At 41.4% G+C, this 22,843-nt stretch overlaps 1 protein-coding gene across 1 annotated transcript in view; it reads right to left on the bottom strand.

The window, feature by feature from the left end:
* The window catches only part of ADAMTS2 (ADAM metallopeptidase with thrombospondin type 1 motif 2), a 173,291-nt gene that overhangs the window by 22,832 nt on the left and 127,616 nt on the right, over positions 1–22,843 (bottom strand). The window contains exons 6-11 of the mRNA XM_064672116.1: positions 14,543–14,699; positions 13,574–13,679; positions 11,790–11,933; positions 9,806–9,938; positions 8,192–8,305; positions 1,286–1,431 (exon numbers count right to left, since the gene is read on the bottom strand). Coding sequence (XP_064528186.1) covers positions 1,286–1,431; positions 8,192–8,305; positions 9,806–9,938; positions 11,790–11,933; positions 13,574–13,679; positions 14,543–14,699 — 800 coding nt within the window. The remainder of the gene's footprint in view (positions 1–1,285; positions 1,432–8,191; positions 8,306–9,805; positions 9,939–11,789; positions 11,934–13,573; positions 13,680–14,542; positions 14,700–22,843) is intronic.

Here is a 22,843-nt window from a genome sequence, read left to right as displayed (position 1 = left end):
GAAAAAATATATTTCCCTTCAAAACCCACTGTCACCATTTAGCTCTTAAAAAACAATTTCTGCAAGCAGAGGCTCAAACCACTTGATAACAGCAAGAAAAGCCATTTTCTTGGTGTAGCCAGGAAAGGGAAGCACAAGCAGATGAAGCAAGTCATCTACATTCACCCCTAAGCCAGCAGCACACCCAGCACAGCCCAGCTTTGTGCTGTGTCCCCAGGCAGATGTGCCCCAGGTCACTCTCACATTCAGCAGAGCTCAGGAGCTGCAGCTGGGTTTGCACCCTCTTCCAGAAAACACAGAAAACATTTTCAATAGTGCATTGGGCTTTTCCTACATGAAAATAGATTTTACAACTGAATCTGTGCCTGCAGTTATAAAGGTCACTTTCGTGTTGCCAATGTAATAAAGGTTGAAATGAGAACTGCCAAATTTTTTCTTAACAGAACAATTTCCATTGGAAAATGCTGCATCATAAAACTTGATTTATTTTAAAAAATCAATGATAAGATGATTTTTAACACTAGTCAAGTTCGATTGCTTTATCAACACAAACTAAGAAATTCAATGTTAAAAATATTCTGTCTGGTAAAATAATTTAATTCTGACAATTGTTTCAGTTCTTGCTGTTAGGATCTTGACATTTTATGATACCACACTAAGATAGTAATAATTATACATATCATATTATTTGTATATACCAATCTTTATTCAATATACTTTACTTGCAGTATTACTGAAATTGAATCATTCTGAGTTATCTAGATGGCTCATATGTAAGTTATTGAAGCAAAACCATTCAAAATTCCTAACATTAATTTTGGAGAAGGTTCTGATCTCCAGAACTTTGTTCCAACTTGGAACGAAAACCGTTTGAAAATATTTTAAGACCTTCTTGTTGAAATATCCTAAAAAGTGGATTAAAGAAAACTTTTTTAAAAGGTTTTAAAAAAAATCCAGCAAATCCTTGCCATCATTTCATGCTCACATATTGAAACAAGACATATATAGGGCCCTAAACTTTTACTTATGTTTTACACAGTAGTGTATTAGCACTTTCAAGATCCCTGTAATGGCAGAACTGCATAAAGGATGGATAAACTGAGAAATAAAGATGATTCATGGCTTGCTAAGGGCCAAAAGTAGAATTTCTGATGATATACTATAGGTCAGATTTAACAAGCACCACTCAACACCCTTTACTGCACTGCTGCACTGGTAATATAGCAAGGATTCTCACCACTCAGTCACTGCACATCAGGAAGGCAGGAGGGGGGTGTGCACTTACTGCGGGTTGTCACACTGCCGTGTCCTGTACTTCACCCCGGTGCCACAGGTGCGAGAACAGGAGCCAAACTTACTCCATGCCCCCCAGTGTCCATCCTGCTTCAGGATGTCTGGTGTGAGCCAGATGCAGTGACCTTTAAAGCAGTGCTGAAAGAGAAAATCAGACGTCAAAACGATTAGACGATTAAATTATGAGAGAAGCTGTGGTACTGCTGATTTAATTTTAGGCACAAACTCTGGATTCTTTTTCATCTTTCCAGCAGAAAGTAGGAAGACTCACTGTTAGATCATGCCCATGATCCCAAACTCATTCAGGTTTTATAAACTTCCATGTCCAGTATGCACATATGTGTGTGCAGGATTCAAGCTTACAATTGCATTAAACTGCTCTTAGTGTTACATTCCCTCATCACCTGCCTGCAGTGGGGATTTCAACAGAACTAATACAGACTCTTTTAAGGGAAATAGCAGAATCCCAAATCTGGGAGGCTAGCAGTAGCATTCTGCCTCTGCCATTGCATGCAGCCTCTCCAGGCAGCACCGGCAAGAGCTCTGGCCACGGCACCATCCTGCCCTGCTGCTCCCAACTCCATGTACATATTCCTGCAGTAAATGTCATCAGTGAAGTGGCATGAAATTAAAGCCAGCACACATTTCAGACATTAGTGGTATTAAATAAAAAACTCTTGTGGTCTCCCTGGAGATCTCATAGTAAACCTGGGCAAAATATCAGAAGCATTCCTTAGGGAGCAGCCCTGGACAGCCCCAGTGCAGCACAGTCCATCACACCCTACCACACTTTCTTTTACCTGGTTTCTAATACACTTATTCTACAGTAGTTGAAGCAGAATTTGCTACATTCCCCAAACCTATTAGGTATGTATACATTTTTTTAAGAGCCTTTACAGCTCCAGTACTGATCACTACTGTCTCCCCTGTTAAAGAAACCTGTCAGTGCCTTTCCACCAATTTCTCCGGTCCCTAATCAAGGAATTTTTTCTCAGCTGAAGTCAGAGAGAATTCTTCTCAAGGATCACAGGTTCTGGCCCTTTCTAGTACTATTTCTGCTTTCATAAAAGTTTACTAATGAAGTGTGGGTACTGGAAAATATATTCCAGCCCAAGAAACGACTTTGCATGAGACTGTCGCAGTTTGTCTGCGTTAACAGTTACTGTCGGGATGGGAGCTCTGGCTCAGGAGCACAGATGGCTGCAACAACAAGTGAAATCAGTCACTTACTTTCCTTAACATTCAAGTCAACAACAACATTTTACACAGCTTAACAAGCCCTGGAACGCAGGAATTTGGCAGGCTGCACAAGCCAAGCATATGGCTAAATGCAGGCTGCCAGCAAAAACAAAATCAGAAGATATATAACAGGAGAGCATTCTCCAGCATAGAGCGATTAGTGATCTGGAAGGCAAATTTAAAAGTGATGGATAGGCATTAATAATGCTGAATTTAAAGAGAGAATCATTAGTAAAATGGTGACAAGGCACAGCTTACTGATTCGCTAATCTGCTCAGTGACTGGCTCTTTATTCATGCAATTTATTTTGGTGCTGATTTGGTTGGACAAGGAGTAGAAGAAATAGTAGAAATTAGATTTCCACTTTTTTTTTTCTTTCCCATATCTTCAGATATCCAAAGTCAAAACCTATGAAATAGATAAGTTACCACAAAGCCAATTACACCAATCCTGCTCCAGAGCTGTAATGGGCAGATTTTTCTTAGCTGTTTGACAGAACAAGAGATAATTCAGCAAAGCATGAAAGAAATGCAAAATGCTAATATGTCCTTTGCTTTTTTTGGTTTTGAAGCTTAGAACTGTACCCTTCAGGGACTGTTTACTTATGGCTTTAGAGAGGTTTGTTTGAACGAACGGTTTGAGTCGTGGGGCCCCGTGAAGCCATGGGACCATTCCGAGATGTGGGGGAAGCTGGCAGGGCATCAGCTTGTCAATACAAATTTCAGCTGGGCTTGGAAGCAGATGTGAAGTGACAGCTCCTGATCTGTGCTTGCTCACATATCCCCTTATCACGGTGTAAGTTCCACAGCAGTCAGCAAATCCATTTCAAGAACCATATAGCCTATGTTCATTACATGATGATCCAGAATCCAATGCTTGGACTCATGCAGGAGACACTGAGTTTCCCAATCTCTTTTCCCTGTTTTAGCCAAGAATAGCGGGATGTGAGCTTATAACCACCACCAATAAACCCCCTATCTGAGACTGGGACTGGTCCCTGAACTGGAAGGCAAAAGTGGAAAAGTGTTATTGACTTTGCTGCGTAAAGGAAAGAGCAGCACTGGTTTTTACTGGAGAAGTTGGTCAGATGCTGATTGTTGGGAAGCTGAGGCAGAGCTATTAGGAGAGAAGCATTTGTGTAAAATGAGTCATCCCCTGCTCTGCCTTTTTTGTGGATTAAAAGAAAGGAGCCTACAGAAAACAAAATGATTCAGAAACGAACCTTACTCTGTGCAGACTCTTGCAAGAAATTGATGAGAAGGTAAACCCAGAGATGGAGAAACCTCCAGTGTAATAAAGGAAGTTAAAGCCAATCCTTCCTATTCCTACTACATTAAATACATAATGAGGTGGAAAAGAGCCAATTTCAAGCACTATTCCCTTCATAAACAGGGGGTTTCACTGAAAGAGTGAAGTATTAAATAAATATTTTTTTTTTAAATTAAAAAAAAAAGGTAAATTTAAATTGTTTTCTTAGTGGAAGACAAGATGACTTCTTGCAGTCTTGTCTGTTTTTCTGGCAAACAGGACAGTCCAAAACAAGTGCAATTTCCAGGAGAGGAAGCTTAAATTTCTTGCAGTAAAACATTCCACTGCTGTTTTCAGCAGTTCTTTGAAACAACTGCTGTGGACGCCAAAAAAAGAGCCAGTGTGTTCCTGTGGGCTTAACACATCCGCAGGTCAATTTTCCAAGAAAAGACTTGAAGATCTTGTGTGGGTATCTCTAACTGTTTTATATTGGGCAGCAACAGGCAGTTCTCCTATCTCCTCACTTGACACCCCAGTTATCTGCCAGGTAACCTCTGGTACTGCACCATGGCTGGTGGCCCTCAGCTCTCCCCACTCTCCTGAGATCCTCTGAGGAGAGAGTTACTTATTTATTTGTATTCCCCAACACACGCAGGCTGGCCCGCTCTGCTCCATCTGTTGAGAATAATTAGTTGCAAGGGATGAACTGAAAGCTCCAACACTAAGGACTTCTCTGAGCCAGTAAAAGTTTCTTCAGTGGAGAATCAAGTATTCTCCCTGTTTCTGTGGTGACTAACACAGCTCACACTCACCCATCTGTCTCCTGTCTCCAAGAGAAGCTGAGGTCAGCTTCCTCAGCGGGAAATTATCTGGATTGCTTTGAGTACACATTAGTGTTTTCAGAAACCTTTTTTCTTGATCTATTTTTCTTCTCAATAATACCTATTTATTTCAATATTTAATCATTCCCTTCCTTTCCTGACAGAGCAAAAAAAAAATCATTCCAAGTTTGACTCAGATCATCTCATTAGCACAGTGCAAGCAAAGAGAAGACCTGCTAGGTTTGTGCTGGAACCTTGGCACATGAGCCAAATCCAAGAGCAACATCAGCTTGGTCGGCAGGGTCAGGTACCAGGCTCTTACCTCTCTCCAAGAAAAGGAAAAAAAAGGAGGCTCAGGAGGTGCAAACCTTGGTGTTAGTCACTGCAGCAAACAGATGGATCTCCTTGCATGAATGACTCTGGGTTTGATTTCTACCCTGTGGAGAGCAGTTTGCTTCTTCAGCCAGTATAAATGTCTCCCCAGAAGAGTAATATTTTTTAAAAATGGAATAACAAAAACTGATGATATATTACTTAAGGTTGTCTGGATTCAGAAGCCTGAGGCTAATGGTGAAGCCGACAGAACTGTATACAAGTAAATAAATTTATCAGCTGAAAGCATATGTTTTCTTTCAATCTACAGAATGCTGGGCAGAGTTAAGCTTTGCACAGTTATGTCTTGTCTGCATGGTTTACTATAGCAATTTATGGAGTGTCTTTGACTCCACATGAAGACTGACTTAACTTTACACACAGGAGTCATTTCATGGAAGTTGATGTGACCGTTGCAAGTTATTGCATCATCAAAGCTTCACAAAACTGACAGAATCTTCCCTTTTGCTATTGAAAACTCAATCTAGTTTAAAAAAATGAAGATGGGAGCAATATAAAATATCGTTTCCTTTAGGATACTGTCAAAATAGTAGTTTTGTTCTCTGGCTGGGAAGCTCGAAGAGAATATTTGATTTTTTTATCTTTAAGCCCAGCAACTTATTAGTTTACTGCCAGTTAACATAATGGTTTTCCGATATCTCCATTTGCACAAGGAGAATTATTTAAAAGGTTTTGAAATGGCAGAATCTCACTCTTTTGGCACCTTGTTTCAAATAACCACATGCCCAGAAGAGCTTACATACATTTACATATATTTACTTCAGTATAAACACTTATATGTATGCATACCTACACACATATAGACAGCATTAGAAAGTCTAATCTTCCCTTTCTAAGGGTCAGTGCCTGGGTCCAGTTCACAGCCTGGGTGTGCAGAGGCACGACCCTTATCATCCTGCCTGCCAAAAATGTGCTATGGATCTCATGTCTCCCAGGTGGGTGTTCTTGCCCCTTGATCATCAGTTAGGAAGGAGGCAGCTGGACTGGCTTCTCCTCAATAGCATCTGCTAAGTTTGGGAGCAGTTGTCAGTTATCTGAACACCACCCTTAGGTGAGAACATCCACCCACCGTGCGCCGTGTTCGTCTCCCCTGCACCACTTTCATTTCTGGCATCGGGTCCCCTCAGCTGCAGCAAAGCCAGGATGTTTCTTTGACACATCAGCAGTGTTGTGATTGGTTTGAGCTTAAAATAGGCCCTGGGAATTAGTGGTATGAAATCATGAAAACTGCAAGTCTCTAAAGTGGGAAACAAATGGATCTTTTTTGAATCAACATCTTTAATTGCTTATGTTTCTATGCTTTTCTGGTGTTATTCCAAAGAAAATAGTGGATCAAGTTTGAAATTATTTTCCTCTTCCTCATGTGCTGATGAGGTATCGTGGGAGATGTACCCGAAAGGAGGCTGCCCCACTGCAACTGAGTCCCAGTTTGGGGGAATAAATGCATTTTACATCCCTGTACTTTCACATAAGAGCCTCTGGTATTGTCCAAATCGGTGCAGAGAGTGAACAGGGGAAAACAAGGGCAGGGATGAAAGGGAAAGGAACAGATGAAAAAGCATTGATCGGATGTGCTTGTATTAAAAACCCCAACAACTAATAAATACGCTGGTCAGATGTTGGGCTCAGATGCACAAAGTCAGCTGTATAACCTTCATAGCTCATGCTATTTAAAAAAATCAAACATTTAGCTCAGACTGCTGAGCCTTATCTAACAAAATTATTTTCATTTTACAACGTTTTCTCAGGTTCTTCTGGAAGGTGGCAGCAAACTTATTTATCAAAAAAACTGGGACAGCTCCCCTGAGAATAAAACAGTCATAGTCCTATCATCTACTGCAGCTTCAGAATGTGCACATACTCTCTTGCATCTCTGCTGAGCTCAAAAGCCAGGCTGTCTGCACAGCTTACTGAAGCCTTGGATCCCAAGTTCCAGTCCAAAGAAAATTTTTACAGCTGAGTTGCATAATATCCTGACAAACTGTTTATAATGGAAGCACTGACAGATCCTTAACTGTAGGGTTACAAATTCCCCTTTTTCTCCTCATTTCTGTTCACATACTAATATGAATGAATGGCATGGGGAAGAGGGTGATGCAACAAAATGGATATAACTGTATTTTTCAAGGGGGGCTCATGAATATTGTTAATGCAAAAATCAAGATACACAAAAGTGAATCCAAATAAACTGTCTAAGATTTTGGACTTCAATTTAAAATATATATAATTTTTTACAATAAGAAACAAAGCTGTTACAACAGGAGTAATTTAAAGAAGAGAAAAGCAGAAGGGAGTGGTTTATTTAGAGCGTGACTTGCTGGGGGATTAATTTAACATAACGTTTTCATAAAAAAGACATTCCAAACCATAACAGCAGCTGCTAATACGGTTCATTTATCGCATAAATGATGTCATCCATTGGGCTATAAAAAAATCTTTCCAAGTAGCGACATCTTCCTCTCCCCCTCAGTCACTGCATCCAAAGCCCAGGGAAGCCAGATTTTTTTCAGCAGACTTCAAAGGACTTGGAGTTCAGATCCACTGTGAGCACAGAGTGATCTCCACAGAGGATAACTGAGGTTTGGAGCAGGTCCAGCATGGTTGCTGAGTGGTCAGAGCTGTCTAAGCCTTTGCCACATCACACCATCCTCTCCACAGCTCCTCGTGCCTCCCTTGACTATCATCAAACCAGCAAATCCACCTCCACAAATCTGCCCTTCTCCCCTCATAGTCCCTCTTGGCCGTCATGTTGGTTCTCCCTAGCTGGCACTCACCTCCCACATCCATCCTTTCCCCCTGGGAAACTACAGTGGCCTTAGCTTGGCTCTCATCTCCAGGACCTCAGTGCTCTCTGCATCCCTGCACTGGGATACAAGTACAACCCCCTGACATCAAAAAAGTCATAGCAGAGTAGAAATTTCCCCATTTTTTGATTTTACCATGAAGACTTGCCAAGAAGAATTGCCCGAGGAGTGGGTTTGATGGTCACAGACTGACCATGCAGGACACACCAGCCCTCACCCCTGTGTTCTCCCCTCGGTTCCTCACTTGCACTCATGAGATTGCCCCACATCTTAGCAAACTTCAGGTCCTCAAGACAGGTTCTTCCCTTTTTCCTCTTGATTTTAAGAACAGCACCCCCAGCTGCACACAAACACACGTGAGCACACGTGCACAGCCGGGGCACTCGCTCTCACCTTTCCTGGAGCACACATGGTCCCGTCCAGCGGAGGCCCTTTCTTTGTTTTGCAGAAATAGGGGTTCTCGGGGTGGCTGCACCACAGTTGCTTGCAGGGATCGAACGTGCGGAACTGAAATGCAAGAAAAATCAGAGTGGATGATGCTCTGAGAGAGTTCCCACTGGAAACTGCAACGGAAGCTGCAGCATGGGGCAGGGGGGTGGGATTTCCTTTCCTAGGTGTAAAATGATTAGCACTGGTTCCTGAGGAACAGGGCTATGTCTGTGGATTGAGCATGTTTGAGCTTTCACACAGAATCATCAGTGACTTTGAAGTGAGATCCCACCTGCGTGAGATGGAATAAAGTCAGGCAAAAATTGTTTTACACTAGTGACCAAAGGCTGACTGGGCAAGGGGAAAACCATTTTCCCCAGACAGTAGGACAAACACAGCCTTTTTTTACAGCTTCTCTGAATGGTGCTGCTTCACTTGGCAAACAAAGCAAAAAATCCTTGAGCACCCATGGCAGACAGAAATGAGCTGCTCTGACTGAAGTTCAGGTGCTGTAATTGCCTTCTTAGGAGGATGGAAATTTGAGATCAGAACCCTGATCTGATGAATAAATCAGCATTTTATCTACAATGCAAAGGCTTCTATAGGAGAGCATGAGAATCACCCACCACAAAACATAATAAAACATTATGTCTGGATATGCTTTTGGCTATTCTGAACAAAGATGACTAGAACGCCTCCATTGCCCAGGCTCTGGAGAATGGGTGTAAGAAAAGATTCTCTTTGGCTGGGACTTTCTTCTAAGCCAGCAGCAGTGGGAATTGTGTCAAGAGACAATACTAGAGCTCATGCTCTCTGAAGGTTCTCATCCATTATCTAGAGAGACTGCTTGGCACACATATTCCTGCAGATGGGAATGAAAGCTGAAACATTATGTGTCAGCAGCTGCCACACCAGTTGAAAACATCTCTTTTCATTTAATGTTTTGCCCTATTTGAGGACCTGGAGGTGGGAGGCACAGCTCAGCTGCAGAAGACTGTTTTCTGAGGCCAATCCACTGAGAATTGCACTAATCTCGCTTTGCTTTAAATTTAGACTTTGCCTCTTGTTTTCCTCATATACAAGAGCCAACCATGTCATCAAGAGCCCTTGCAAGTTGCTTTACTTGCTGTCATGCTTATTTTCTCTTGCTAGGTATCAAAATGCATCACACTTTCCATAAAATTGGATCATAAAATCATGCTGCCCTGTGCTAGCACTACAAGATGTGCCAGAAAATCCATCTCCTCCACATCTGGGTGGGAGTTTTGTAGCAAAATAACTAGCTGCCAGCAAGAGGAGGCTCAATAATGCAGCAAGTTTGTTTGCTTGAAGTCTACAGATATTTATGAAACTTTATTTATTATTTATTTCTGTCACTCCAGTTAAAAAAAAAAAATACAAGATCTATTTAAAATAACTAAAATTTGTCAACATTCAGTTGTTAATCCTTGCTTACAGCTAAGGGGACACAACATCATTCCTTGTGGGCTTCACTACTCTGTCCCTATTAAGGACATTTCAGAGACACTTAGAACCCTCCTGGATGAGAAAGAGCAGAAGCCAAAGTTAAGTACTCACAGCTGTGCACATCATGTAGCCCAAACCAAAATCAAACCGGCACTGCTCATTCATGGAGTAGTGAATTCCTGGCAGCTGTGGAAGGGAAGGCCAGTCATGTTCGAAGGGATCATCACGCAGACAATCATAGGAACTGCAACAGGCAAAAATTACAGTAACAGATGGGGCTGTGAGACTTGCACAGTGTTTGTGGTTTCATTGCCTTTTTGTTCCAAACAAAACAGAGCCTACAATTTCTCAGATGCTGGTTGTGAAGAGCAGCTAATATTGCAATTACACTCACATTCACTTTATCATGTTGTATCCACCTTTAATGGATTCTATATATATTTTTTTTCTGAAGCCCTTCCTTTGTAATTTCCATTTAGCTTGCAGGTAAATTCCTATCAGTCTCCAGGCTCCTTATGTGAAAGGAATCAAAGGAAGAATCCACATGAGACCAAGAAGAAAAGAAAGTTTAATTAATTTTCCATTTGTGGAATTTCTTGCTGCCTGCAACTGTCTTTCAAGTGAAGTTTCAAAAGCAGAGGCCAGGGTAACCAGCCCAGAGTACCACTAAGCCTGCAGTTTCCCTGTGTCCTCGCTGAGAAGCAGCAGCTCACACTCACAGACTAAGTTTTCTTTCTATGTGATGAACGTGGAAGTTTCTCCTCTCCTTCTAAGGAGGGAGGACAGCCTGTAATATATTAGAATTACATGTGACCAAGTCACATGGGGGACAGGGGACTGGTACCAGTATCACCAAATGGTTAACACAGTAAAAGCACTGGTTAATTCACAAGACCAACACAGTCCACAGGATCTCTGAAATGTCTCAGAGTTATTTAACAGACATGAGGACACCATACACGAGTCTGTCCTGGCAATCATTAAGGTTGCCTTGAAGATACCAATAGCTGAAAGCAGAATTTTGAGGTTAGATTTACTTCAAAGCAAACCATCATTCTGCTTTGTTATAAGACATTTTAAAAATAGTTGTATTTAAAAGAATGTAAAGCAGCCCTCTAGGCCAGATGATTTTTATTTAATGGCCAAAGCTCGGGAGGATCTTGATAATTGAAACAATCACACTTGCCTCACAATATTTTTATTCCTTATTGCCACACCTAAGATATCTAACATAATAAAAATATGGACAAAAATACTAACTCGTGTTTTCTTCTTATATTTCTCTGCATTTTTCCTACTAATTTTCAGGTTTTGCTGCTTATCCTAGTAGTTTTCCCAGATTTTTCTGTACAACTTACACATAAAAACAAGGGGAAGTTTTTTATTCTGTAAGGAGCAAAATCATGGTCATAAACAATAGAGCTTTTCAGGGAACTCCAGTACAGGCCTAGTGTCTGAAGCATCAGGTCAAAAAGGAAGGCAAGGGGCATGGGTAAAGCTGTTTAAATGACTTTTTCATTTAGGGTACTTAAAGGAAAACTAGCAACTGAAGAACTAATTCTAGGACCATGTTCTCTCTTTAGATATCTATTAAAGCCAAAAAAAAAGTCCTGAGGACTTAAAGGGCAGATTTTTGTCTTTAAGCAGCACCATCTTATGATTGACAGGTATCATAAGCAACAAATGGTCCTTGAAGCCAAATGTGGTATCTGTAAGACAGACACCATGCTGCTGGGTAGCAAAGGCACTCTTCCAGCCAGGGGTTACGGCAGGGAGGGAGGAAAGGTAGCAATGAGATTCACAATAGTGCCTTCTCAACACCCCTGAGAGGACAGTGGATACTCTCTAAATGTCCAGAAAATGAACAGATGTAAATGAAATGCAAACAATTTAAACCAAACTGAAATAAAACTAATTGAAAATTTGTAGTTAGTGGGAAAGAATGTCATTCCTGATGGGCGTGGAGGGGATTCTGCGTTTGTTTTACTCAACTCCGCATGAGTAACTAACAAAAGGGCAAAGCACAAATGCTGGGCGAATTGTTCTGACATGCTTCCTAATTAAAGGGGAGAGGCTACTACTGGCAGCTACTCACTGGAGGTATCTGTTCAGCTCCTGCTGGCTGCAGCGGGACCAGTGGAAGCGGTGGAAGGCGGCCTGCACCAGGGGGGCCATGATGCTGCCCAGGCGCACCTCGTCCCCACATCTGTTCCCTTGGCCGTCGTGCTCCATGCCTAAACTGCCCCGCACAGGAGAGACACAGCACAGTTACATCACAGCTCAACTCCGAGTGCCCATGTGCTTCCACGTCCCAAAGGCCACGGGGGTTGATGGCAGCAAGGTGCTGAAGTCCCGTCACTCTTGCCCGCATGAGCAAAGTCATGAGGAGTCAGAGGGTGAGGCTGAAGCTGGAGAGCTAGTCTGGAAGCACTGACCCTTGAGAGTACTTTCATGCCATTAGCCTAATCCATTTTCAAAAAAACTAAAAATGCCTTTCCTGGGCTCCTGTGAACGTGACATTTGTGAGTTACTACAGCTAAATGAATCTCTGAATTATTGAGCCAGTCCACCCTCCAGCAGTACTAATAGAAATTTACTCATGCTCCAATTTGGAGCTATTCAGGAATTCATTTAACTTCTAAAAAAAAAAAAAATCACACCTTGGCTTAATTCAAAGTATTTTGCAACTGTAGACAAGTCCTTTGCATGGAAAAAAGGAAAGACACCACAATGGAAGCTAGTTCAGACAAGCTGCTGCTATTGCCCAGGAGCAATTCCACATTGTTTAAATGTGAAACAGCCTGGAAAGTGTTGGGTACTTTCTAGAAAATTTCCCCAAGTTACAGATATTTTAAGATTTCTTTTTGTCTTTATTATGAATATGTTTTCTCCTTTCCTTTTTTAGGATCTTATATTGCATTTTTTAATGAGCACTCTTGGACCAACATGGGCAGTATCTGTCCATAGTTAATACAAATTAACAGATTGGGGCTGAATGTGACTTGAGGGATTACAAACATTCTTCAGTGGTATCTCTTTAAAAGCTCCCAGTGTATTCTTTTTAATCCTAATTCAAAAATTCTGGAATCAAATACCATCTGGGTATTAAATCTATGTCCCTGTCTAACTAAGATAGGTTTACAGTGATTTCAATACATTTTGGCACTTTCTTGTTCAAAGCCCTTAATAACTCTGATACAAAAAAGAGAAAGGGCCTGAAGGCTTTCTTAGGGAAGACAGAATAGATTGAAACTGTTCAGAAAAAGCCTTCTGGGAACTGTTGTTCTACCAAGAGAAAATAGGAAATCAGCGGGTGTTCTCTGCAAACAGGGAAGTGAAAACGATCTGGGAGAAACCAAAGCTCTGACAACTGCTGCCCAATCATTGGTTCTAATAACATCAGTAAGTAAAATGATTGTAGATTTTATGTGAAATATATAGAACAGTTGTAACCACAGTGCTTGGCACCTCACTCCTATACAGTATTGTTTCCTTTATCAGCAGTAACATATACAGATGATGTGCTTATTTAGTACGGATGGTTTGCAAGAATCATGTGTTCTACTGGCTCAATGAATTCATGTTTCATCATTATGAGTACTTTACATTTCCACCAGGAGACTACAATACATCATTCAACCTACTCTCACAGCAGTCCTGGAAGACATTTTGGCATTAGTTCTTTTTTCCATTTGAAAATCCCAAAATATAAAGCTTACTTAAAATCATAAAGAAAGCTTAGCGAGAGCTGAGACCTGAAACTGGAGTTAACCCTGAATATTCGTTCTTTACATCAATGGCATCTTTCCAATGTCACCAGTATTTCTCTATATCAAAGACCTTTAAAGGTACAACACAGATGTCCACAGTTCTACTCACACATGTCCAGTTTCGTGGGCCACCACAAATGCAGATGAAAAACCATCCTCATGGTTGAGAGTGCAGCTTCGGACAGGATGACACATCCCAGTGACTGGAGCGTAGCCTGAGAGAAACACCAGGTGTTTCAGAAAATGAACAATATAGAAAGGCAACATGGTGGGAAGCTCTAGGGTGAACATCTGTCTTTTGTTGTGACACAAGTATTGTTGGAGTGCTCCTTTCAGGAGACCTCTGCCCCCAAATATTTAACAGTGCTCCCTCATCTATGAAACAGATGTAGCCAGCCTGTTGGACAAATTAAAACCTCCTGGCTCACCAAGAAAACTCTTGTCCATCCTGCAATTGCTCTAGGACCATCCTGCAATTGCTTTTTCCAAGTGCATAAGACAACAGAGGCAAAGGACATCACATGCTGCTGAGTTACAGCTCAGGAGGAGCTCAGTTCAGTTCCAGCCCTCAGGGTAAAACCCCAGCCCTGTGTTGACAGCAGATCTGGCCAACTCAAAAGGAATGGGAAAGCTCTGAGATTTCTCCTCTCTGGTGAAAAACCTGATCTCACAGGAGGTAGAGCTCTGAAAAAAAAAGGAAAAAATGGACAGCACTTGGCCCTGCTGTTCCAGACCTCTCTGTAACAATATTTCTTGGCCATTCAGCTGTAACACAGCAAAAGCTTTGTAACTTTTTAACCACAAAATCTATTCTTTAGTCTTTGGGCATTTCCATTACTGTTTACATACGGATCTCATTTTCTTGGCTTCAGTAAGAGCACAGAAATGATGCAATAAGTAATCAGAAAGAAAGGATAAAATAGTAAGTGAAGCAGTTACAGCTGAAACTTATGCAGAGCTCTAGGGGAAAGAAAACACTGACCAAAACCAAGCAAAAGGTAACACAACTAAACTTTGCATGACCAGCCTTGCTCAGTGACAAACACAAGTGCAAAACAAATGGGGATGTACGTCTTACCCTGCATGCCTGATGGACCAAAATCCTGCCTGGTGAGGAAGATGGCGTGGTCGTGGTACTCCGCGTGCCCAGTGTCAGGTTTCTGCTGCAGGTAGGCCCAGCGACACACGTTCTCCAGGCTTTGTGAAGGGTTCCCAATCTCTATCAGACTCATAGACTGCACACATGCAGGGAAAAAAAAGGACACCAAGAGTTATTTATTAAAAGCCTGGGCTCCAAGTGTAAAACTAAATGTCCTTTTTCAGCTGTACTTGAATCATTACTTTCAGAAATGGATTTTTTCGATGACTGCCTTTTAAACTGCATTTTCTTTAAACCATTACGCATGTGAAGATCATTCAGAGGGTAGAACATATAGCTGTAGCAGCCATATATAGCAGCAGCCCATTCTGTCTGATATAACTGGTGTGCCATTCTCCATACAAACCACACATTACATGGGTGGTGTGCTGACACAGCTTGGCCAGCTCAAATGGTCTGACATGTTAGATGAAGAGCAAAGAACAATTTTCTTGAACAAGAAAGAGAAAGGTATTTTAAAATCCAACTACTACGTTTGCCTTTTTTTTTTATTTTGCAATAGTACTTTTGTAAGAATTCTCAGCTTATTCTACTAAATATTGTGCACAGCTAAGACTTTAGAAAGCTTATTGTATGTGGGATGTTATAAAATGTATGACTAATTGACCTGTCCCAGGCCTTCCAGGATTTTTAAGAACTACATATGTGAACCCTGGCTTTTCATTTGCAAAAATTATATTACCATGACAACACTGTAATCATAACACAAACCACTACAATTTAGATGCTATACTCTAATGCAAGTATTTGTCATTCCAAAATATTTAATGGAGAGCAAAACCTACCCTAGGCCAAAAATAAGAGAGAAGTAATATAATTCGTGTTTAAATACAGATGAATTTGACGTGTCCTCTAATTAAGTGCATGATGGAGTACAGAGAATATTGACTACATGAAACAGAAAATCCTGAAAGGGTTGTGGAAGAACAACTGGAATTGATAAAAGAAGTGTCTGCCAAACTGAGGTCTGATTTTGGCAAAACTAAGATATTAGAATTCTGCAAATGTTCAGAAAAACAAATTAATAAACCAAATAGAAGCTCAGTTTGGATTCTGATACCACTGCGGAATGAAAAAGTTGTAATATAATCCTATGCTGGATCATACTGCTTCCAGCCATCATTCCCTTGGAAATTGAACTAATAACTGTATTTTAAATGGCGGGACAGTTGTGGTACCTTTATTGCATTTTTGTATATTTATAAGAACAGACTTAAACAAACTTTGAGTCACTATTACAGGGCAAAATCCTGGCTCTTCAAGCAAAAATCCTAGTCAGTTAAACAGGGTTTGACCATTGCTGAGGTCTTCAATAATATCCATCAGTGGTTAACCAAAAACAAACAAGCAAACAAGCACAAAACCTATCTACATCGTCTCCACTGTTCTCATTTCTCCAAAGCCACACAAAAGAGATCAATCCCTTCAAGGAGCTCAGTGAGAAATCTGACTGCAAGACTCAAAAAGCAAAGAGTGCTGTAAAATGAAGTTGAGAAGTCTCCAGTTGTGTACTGTTTGCTAATAGTTCCTTATCTCACAATGACCTCCCTCTGTACATTGTACCAAACAAAAATCATTAGATCTTATAAGATGCATTGATCAGAAAACAAAGAAAAAATGCACACTATCAACATGTTCTTTGTTTAAGAATATCCAGTTATTTGCAAAGAAATCTCTGACCAAAACACCGATTTTAGTTTGTTTCCAAGCAAATGAAAGGAGCACCAACCAGTTAATGTGGAGCATTGTGAGGGGTTTGCATCCAGCACAGTGGGGAAAATGAAGAAAACCCCTTTGGCTTTGTAGGGGAAGCTGAGAAAAAACAAGTCCATAATACATTTCAGTTGACCCAATTTCTTTGCCAATGACACAATTTTAACATCAGAAATTTGGCACATAAAATTGAGCCTTACTGCTCTTTAAGTTGGGAAACGAGGCATCCAGTAGGAAATCCATTATTTTGAGTGTCCATGTCCTACAAATGCAAACAGCGAGTTGAGGTCCTGTGTCAGTGAGGAGGACTTGCAAAGAGAGGGAAAAACTCAGTTCTACCTGCTGAGTACTCGAAGTCCACTGAGCACTCAAGTCATCTGGCCACTAATCCCTTGTCTTTCCTCACAGTAATGTAACAGCCTGAAAAGAGAAACCCATTTGATTCCTAGCAAATTTTCACCTGAACTCCCACTTTCTGCAATTTGCCAAAGGCTTTCAAATCAGAAAGGTTGCAACAGTACTAACAGCAAATCCTGCATGGCCAGAGAATCATCAATCTGGCAGTGAGTCAACCTCACTGGGCTATGAAACTGCTCTGGCTGCAACCAAAGAACCACATATACCATGGTCATCTTCTGATAGTAGGCAACGGGATGTCCAGGGAAGGGAATTAGAGGAGCACAAGTATAGTGTAGTGTTTCCCTCTAAATAACTTCCAAGGCTCCAGTGGTCTTTGGATCAGAGATTTCCTAAGCCAGATATGCCTTTATATTGCATTTTTATCCACTTTTCCAGCTGCCTTGCCTTTACAGATAAATGCTGCTGTGCTGCAAGAAAGGAGTTCAGGAAATCATGGGACCTGGCGGAGCTTGTTAGTAGACAGGGCAGATGTCATATGTTTTGGAAGGATGTTGTCCAAAAAATTACTCTTGTAAAGATGTCAGATAACACTTGATAGTATTTACTGTTGGAAGTCAATGGGGAGCTTTCATCAGACTCAAGAAAGCCCAACCCCTTATTAAATGGACAAAGCAAAAGGAGAAGGAGGACAAGAGATGAGCTGTGTACAGTAATAAGGACTGTAAGGTAAAATCCATCTTTGTTACACTGCAAACAGAGAAAGTTTGGGGGCCAGCAGGCTGCACATGGAGAAGAGGTGTAGGTGTTACTGTTGGCCAGCAAAGGGCCTGCACTGCCAGGAACACGCAGGTCCTGCAGCTGGCTGGGAGCTCAGACCTGGCTGGGAAGGACCTCTTTCCAAACAGGACAGCAGGCCTGTGGAGAGCATTACTCAGCTGATCAGCAGGAAAACTGCCAGTGGAAAGAGAAACTTTCCTTCTCACAGCAAGAAAGGCAAAAAAATCTCTGAACTGCTGATGGAAACAGATGGAGGTGTTGGCCAAGAAGTAGAAAGGGCTCAGCTGGGAGAACATCCCCCAGTCAAGGAGATACCACAGAGGGTTATGAGGACAATCTGCCCTAGAGAATCAGCTGAAGCCCTTTCTCTGGGAAACTCAACATCTACCAATGCTTTCCATTTGCCTTCCTTTTTTGATTCTGCCTTCAGTTCTTCTTCACTCCCTTCCTTTGATGGAAGCAGCAGAAAAAAACTAAAAAAAAATAGAAGACAACTGAGCTGCAACTACCATTCATACAGAGAGGCAAAGAAGGGCATTGAGAAAGTGTTGAGAGTCATTAGAGAGATCTTTGAGCCTTCTTTGCCACCTGTCTTGTCCTTTGGGAAGTTATCAGTGTGGAGTTCAGTTCCCTCGTATGAAGACACTGAAGAACAAGTCACTCAGATACTTGTGGGGATTGTTGGACAATATGAGATTTTTTTTTTCTTTAACAATTTCAAGGTCATCTTAGAAGAAAACTGCGAATTTAGACTATATTCTACCCAAACCTTTCGAGAATGTTCAAGCTGCCAGCCCATGTGAAAGACAGACAAGTATCACCACAAAATGGCAGCTCCCCTTAATGAACTGTTTTATTTATCTGCCATTTGGCATCACTGGGTACAAGCTTGCAAGGGTGTTGATTAGCAGGTATTTGATGATAAGAACATAAGAAATTTAGTCTGGTCAGAAGCTTGGTACCTTTCCTAACTCATCCATTAGGTGGTGCTCCAAGAGTACCAACAGAGAAGGCTTTGCAGCTCTTCAGTAGCTCCAGGAGGAGCAGAAATTTGTTTAACATGATAGGTTTCAAACTATGGTAGCAAAAGTTGGACCAGAGCAGTGCACACATTCGGGAAACAATTTAACATATGTCTTTCCCTTCTTGAATGTGTAAAGTCTCTGCAAAACACGCTGTTTACATTGCTTCTACTTGGCACTCTTATTGTTCATTGGATACTGGATTAGATCTTCTATATTCTTCTCTGATCCTGAACAAGACAAGGAAAAAATAAATAAATACAATTATTGAGTGTCCATGGTAACTGAATGAACAAAAATAGCTCATTCAGCAAACTGTCATTTCGCATTCAAAGGATTTGTAAAGCTTTCTTATGGCAGCAGTTTGTAAACATTTTTCAGTCTCTAATTCTGTATAAATGTAAGCAGATCAGGAATACAAAGTACTGTTTATGTTATCAGCCAGCTCCACATTCTTCAAGGTCCCAACAAAACACATTAGGAAATTATAAGCTATGAGTCTAATACATAAATAAAGGAATTCAACAATTCACCCAGATAAAAAACATGAGGGACAATATCTCTTCTCTTTATCCCTACCCTAAGCATATGAAAACAGTGCAAAAACATGAACAGCATCCAAAATGCTGTATAATAAGTAGGTTCTGGCCTTGCAACTCAGTTCAACTCAGCCTGTGCAGAACTGGTTTGGCCACACTGGAGATGGCCAAATGCTGGGGTCAACAACTCTATCTTCAGATACATTTTGTAGCACACTGCAAGATCAGGGCTTGATTCCAGCTGATTCTTTCAGGTCTTCTGCATCTACCAATGTCAGTGGAAAACTAAGATACTCAATTCACATCAGTGACCTTCTAATACAAGGAGAGGCTGGAGAAGAAGAGGCTGGAGAAACACTCAATGTATATAAGTAGCTACTGGGCAGGGAATAAAGATGACTGAGACAGTCTTCTCAGTAATATCCAGAGAAAGGACAAGAGGCAATAGGCAAGAAAAAAAGCCTTTCGGTGTGTTACTGTAGTTTTACTATAAAAATGGCCAAACATTGGGAAGGGTTGCCCAGAGTCTCTGGAAATATTCAAAATACAGCTGGGCAAGGTCCTGAACAAGCTGCTCCAAAAGACCTTGTGTTGGGCAGGGGAGTTGGACTAGATGGTGCCCAGAGGTCCATTCCAAGCACAGCTGTTCTGTGACCATAATGTGCAGCTAAGAACCTCCTTGCATTGCCAGGCACAAATGCTCTCAGCCAGAGTTTTGGCACTTTCCTGGGAAAAGTGGAGATAGGTGGAGGCACTCATCCCTTTCCCTCCACCCAGGGCCAACAGCAAAATGGTAAGGATGAACACCAGATTTAAGGGGTAAACCTGGTTTGTCCTTCCAAGGCCTCCCGCTGGGAAACAGAGAGAAGAAACTGATTCAGATCAAAGCAGCACTTTCCATTCTGGCTGAACCAGGAAAATCTTCCTTGCTTGTATCGAGCTTAGACATGAAAAGGTCAGATGGCAGAGATAAAGAGAGCATCATTTTATAAAAATATCAAAGGTAAAATCTTGTCCTGAATGAAGGCAGCAGGAGCTCTGCTAACATCTCAGACATACACAGTTGAAAAATCCTTCTCAGTTAACCGTCCTATCCTGTGAGATTTTAGGCATCCAGCCCACAGTACCTTCTTCCTGACCTGCCATTTTAAAGCCATTTGGATTTTCTTCCCTCCCCTAATCTTTTTGAAAGGCTCTCTGCCTTGGTGGTCAGGTTTCCTCTTTCAATTTGACCAAGGTAACACACAGCCAGAGTCCAACCACTCATTCTGGGGCCAACACTGGTTTATAGCTTATGTGGCTTTTCTCTCCTTACTGGTTGCACTTCCAGATGAGCATGGAGCAGACACACCACCTCTCAGCCTGTCCCACCCTGCTCCAGCCTGAATGAATACAGGTGGCTCCAGCAGCGCATGTTGCTCCAAAGGAGAGTTCAGGGGTTCCTGCACTGCCTCATTCACATTTCCCAAGAAATAACCCTCACAAATCCTCAGGTGGCTGCATTGATTGAAACCCCTGCAGTTCCTGCAAAAGTCTGATTTTTTTTCATTAATCACTGTATTAATTACACCCATCCCAGCTAATGTGTGTGCTTTTCCCTGTGCTGTGCAAGGGCAGCTCATCTGCACACAGAGTCACCATTGTCAGTGGACAGACCGTGGGGATGGAGCCAGGAATTTATGAAGTCTTATCCCCAGCCTGCCAGTGGCCTTCCGTGTGGCCTTGGAAAATAACTCTTAACATCGTTGTTTTTTTAGCTGTGAAGTGAGAATAATAATCTTTATTCATCCACCTCAAAGAGGCGATGAGAGGATTTTATGCAGTGCTCAGGATTTAAATGTTTCCAAACAAATTTTATAATAACCAGTCAGGATTTTTTAAATGCATTCTCAGCTCATCTCTTGCCACCTCCTCTGCACTTGGTGATCGTGGTTGCTCTGCTTATTTCCCTCAGTATCCTAGAGCTAGCTGGATTACAGAGCCCTTACAACCAAAATAGGTCTAAGTGGAATAGTTTGCCCAAACATTGAATTATATTAATCTCAAATGTATCCACAGCTTCCAAAATTTGGAACCAATCTTTCTACTACTGAAGTCAAAAAGGCAGAAGTGAGCCAGCTCATCTTTTTCCCATTTGAAGAAAAATGCACTGCATGTACCCTGTTTACTTATTTGCAGTATCCCATCCCATCAAAAGAGCCTGGGACTTTGGGAGTCAATGTCAACAAAACACAGAGAAATCCATGGGGGCTTCTGGAGCCACTGCAGATATGAAGCAGCCTTTGCAGAACACATTTTTCTATTGTAATGGTGGAATTGATAAATGAGTGGGCAGCAGCCAGGCACGGCTGAAGCCTTCACATCAGTCCCTCTGGTACATCACTGGTTTGAAATACTGAGAGAAGAGTGGAGAGTCAGGAAAGGGCTGGTGGCTCCTGCAAACCTACTCCAGCCACAGCCCAGCCACACTCTGCCTGCTCCCCAAACACACCACCCAAGCCTGGTGCTCCCTGGAAGGGCTCAGCCTGCCATACCCTTGAAGTCCAGAGGTGATAACTTACACAAAGTGCTAGTTCAGTAAAACCGTGTCAGATCTCTTGAATTTGTCCCTGAAGTAATTTCAGCATGTGATCACAGAGGAATGTCTTCAATTTTTCACCTTACCAGGGCAATGAATGCAATTCCTGAAATTATTGAAACTTCTGAATGTACAATTGCCTGTGTTTGAGAACATTAAAGAATAAGTACATTTGAAGGAGTGGAGTACCTTCAAGCAAGAACCAGTGAAAGGTTGGTTGCTATGCAACTCAAGTATTGTCCATATTATTCTTATCAACAGATGATATATTGTAAAAAATAATATAATCATCTAAAAAAACCCACAATACAGTAGAAGGCTTCTCAGGGGTGGAGAATTGGCAACAGCTGAGACTGCTGTCATAAAACTGACGTTGATGGTACATACTTCATCAATTACAGAACCATAATGTAATTATTATGATTATTTAAATGGCACCCTTGATAATATATATAAATTGCCTGCAGTGAAGCAAATGAATCTGAAGATATCAGCTCCATGCTTTCAAAAGAAATCTTACTCAAACAAGACTGGGATAATATTTTCATACTGTGAAGCCAACCAGGCTGCTTCATTCATGCACTGCCTTAACTTGCACATGCAAGGAACTTGCATTTCTTTTATTATGTACTTTGAATATATATTCCTGAAAAATTGTTAATACTGATATGTGGGATAGTAAAGTATTGAAGGCTTTGTTCTAATTCCTCAGAACAAGTTATGAACGTAAGAACGATACACCTTTTCTCTCTGCTTTTCCACTGCTAAATAATCCCAAACCTCTGAGGAGAAATCTCCTCACCTTCTACTCCCCAGTACTAGTCCTCTGATCAGGAGCTTTAAAAACATGAACATAAAAGAATGTTATTCTTATACAGCCATGGCATGCAGGTCCCCACACCGTAGAGGAGCTTTGAAATTATATCTTTTACATACTTTTTACTTTTTTCAGAAAGCCATAAATTGCCTTTCATGTAGATAAGAATCAGATATAGAAATGCAAGAAAAATTATCTTCTTGGCTATTTAAGGCAAGCTTGTGACAGTGGAATTATGACACCTTATGTCCTTCTGAAACCAGCAGGACAGCTCAGAAGCTACAACATTGTCCACTGCAGATTATGGATTTAGAATCCCCAAGCAGAGCATCCACAAGCAGATTACACAGTGCTACCTGCAACTTCTGCTTTTGTGATGTGGCCAAAGACCCACCATGAAGTGATGGCTTCTGT

The sequence above is a fragment of the Pseudopipra pipra genome, chromosome 15 (genome assembly GCF_036250125.1).
Source record: "Pseudopipra pipra isolate bDixPip1 chromosome 15, bDixPip1.hap1, whole genome shotgun sequence".
Lineage (NCBI taxonomy): Eukaryota > Metazoa > Chordata > Aves > Passeriformes > Pipridae > Pseudopipra > Pseudopipra pipra.
This window is presented reverse-complemented; position numbering and strand designations above follow the sequence as displayed.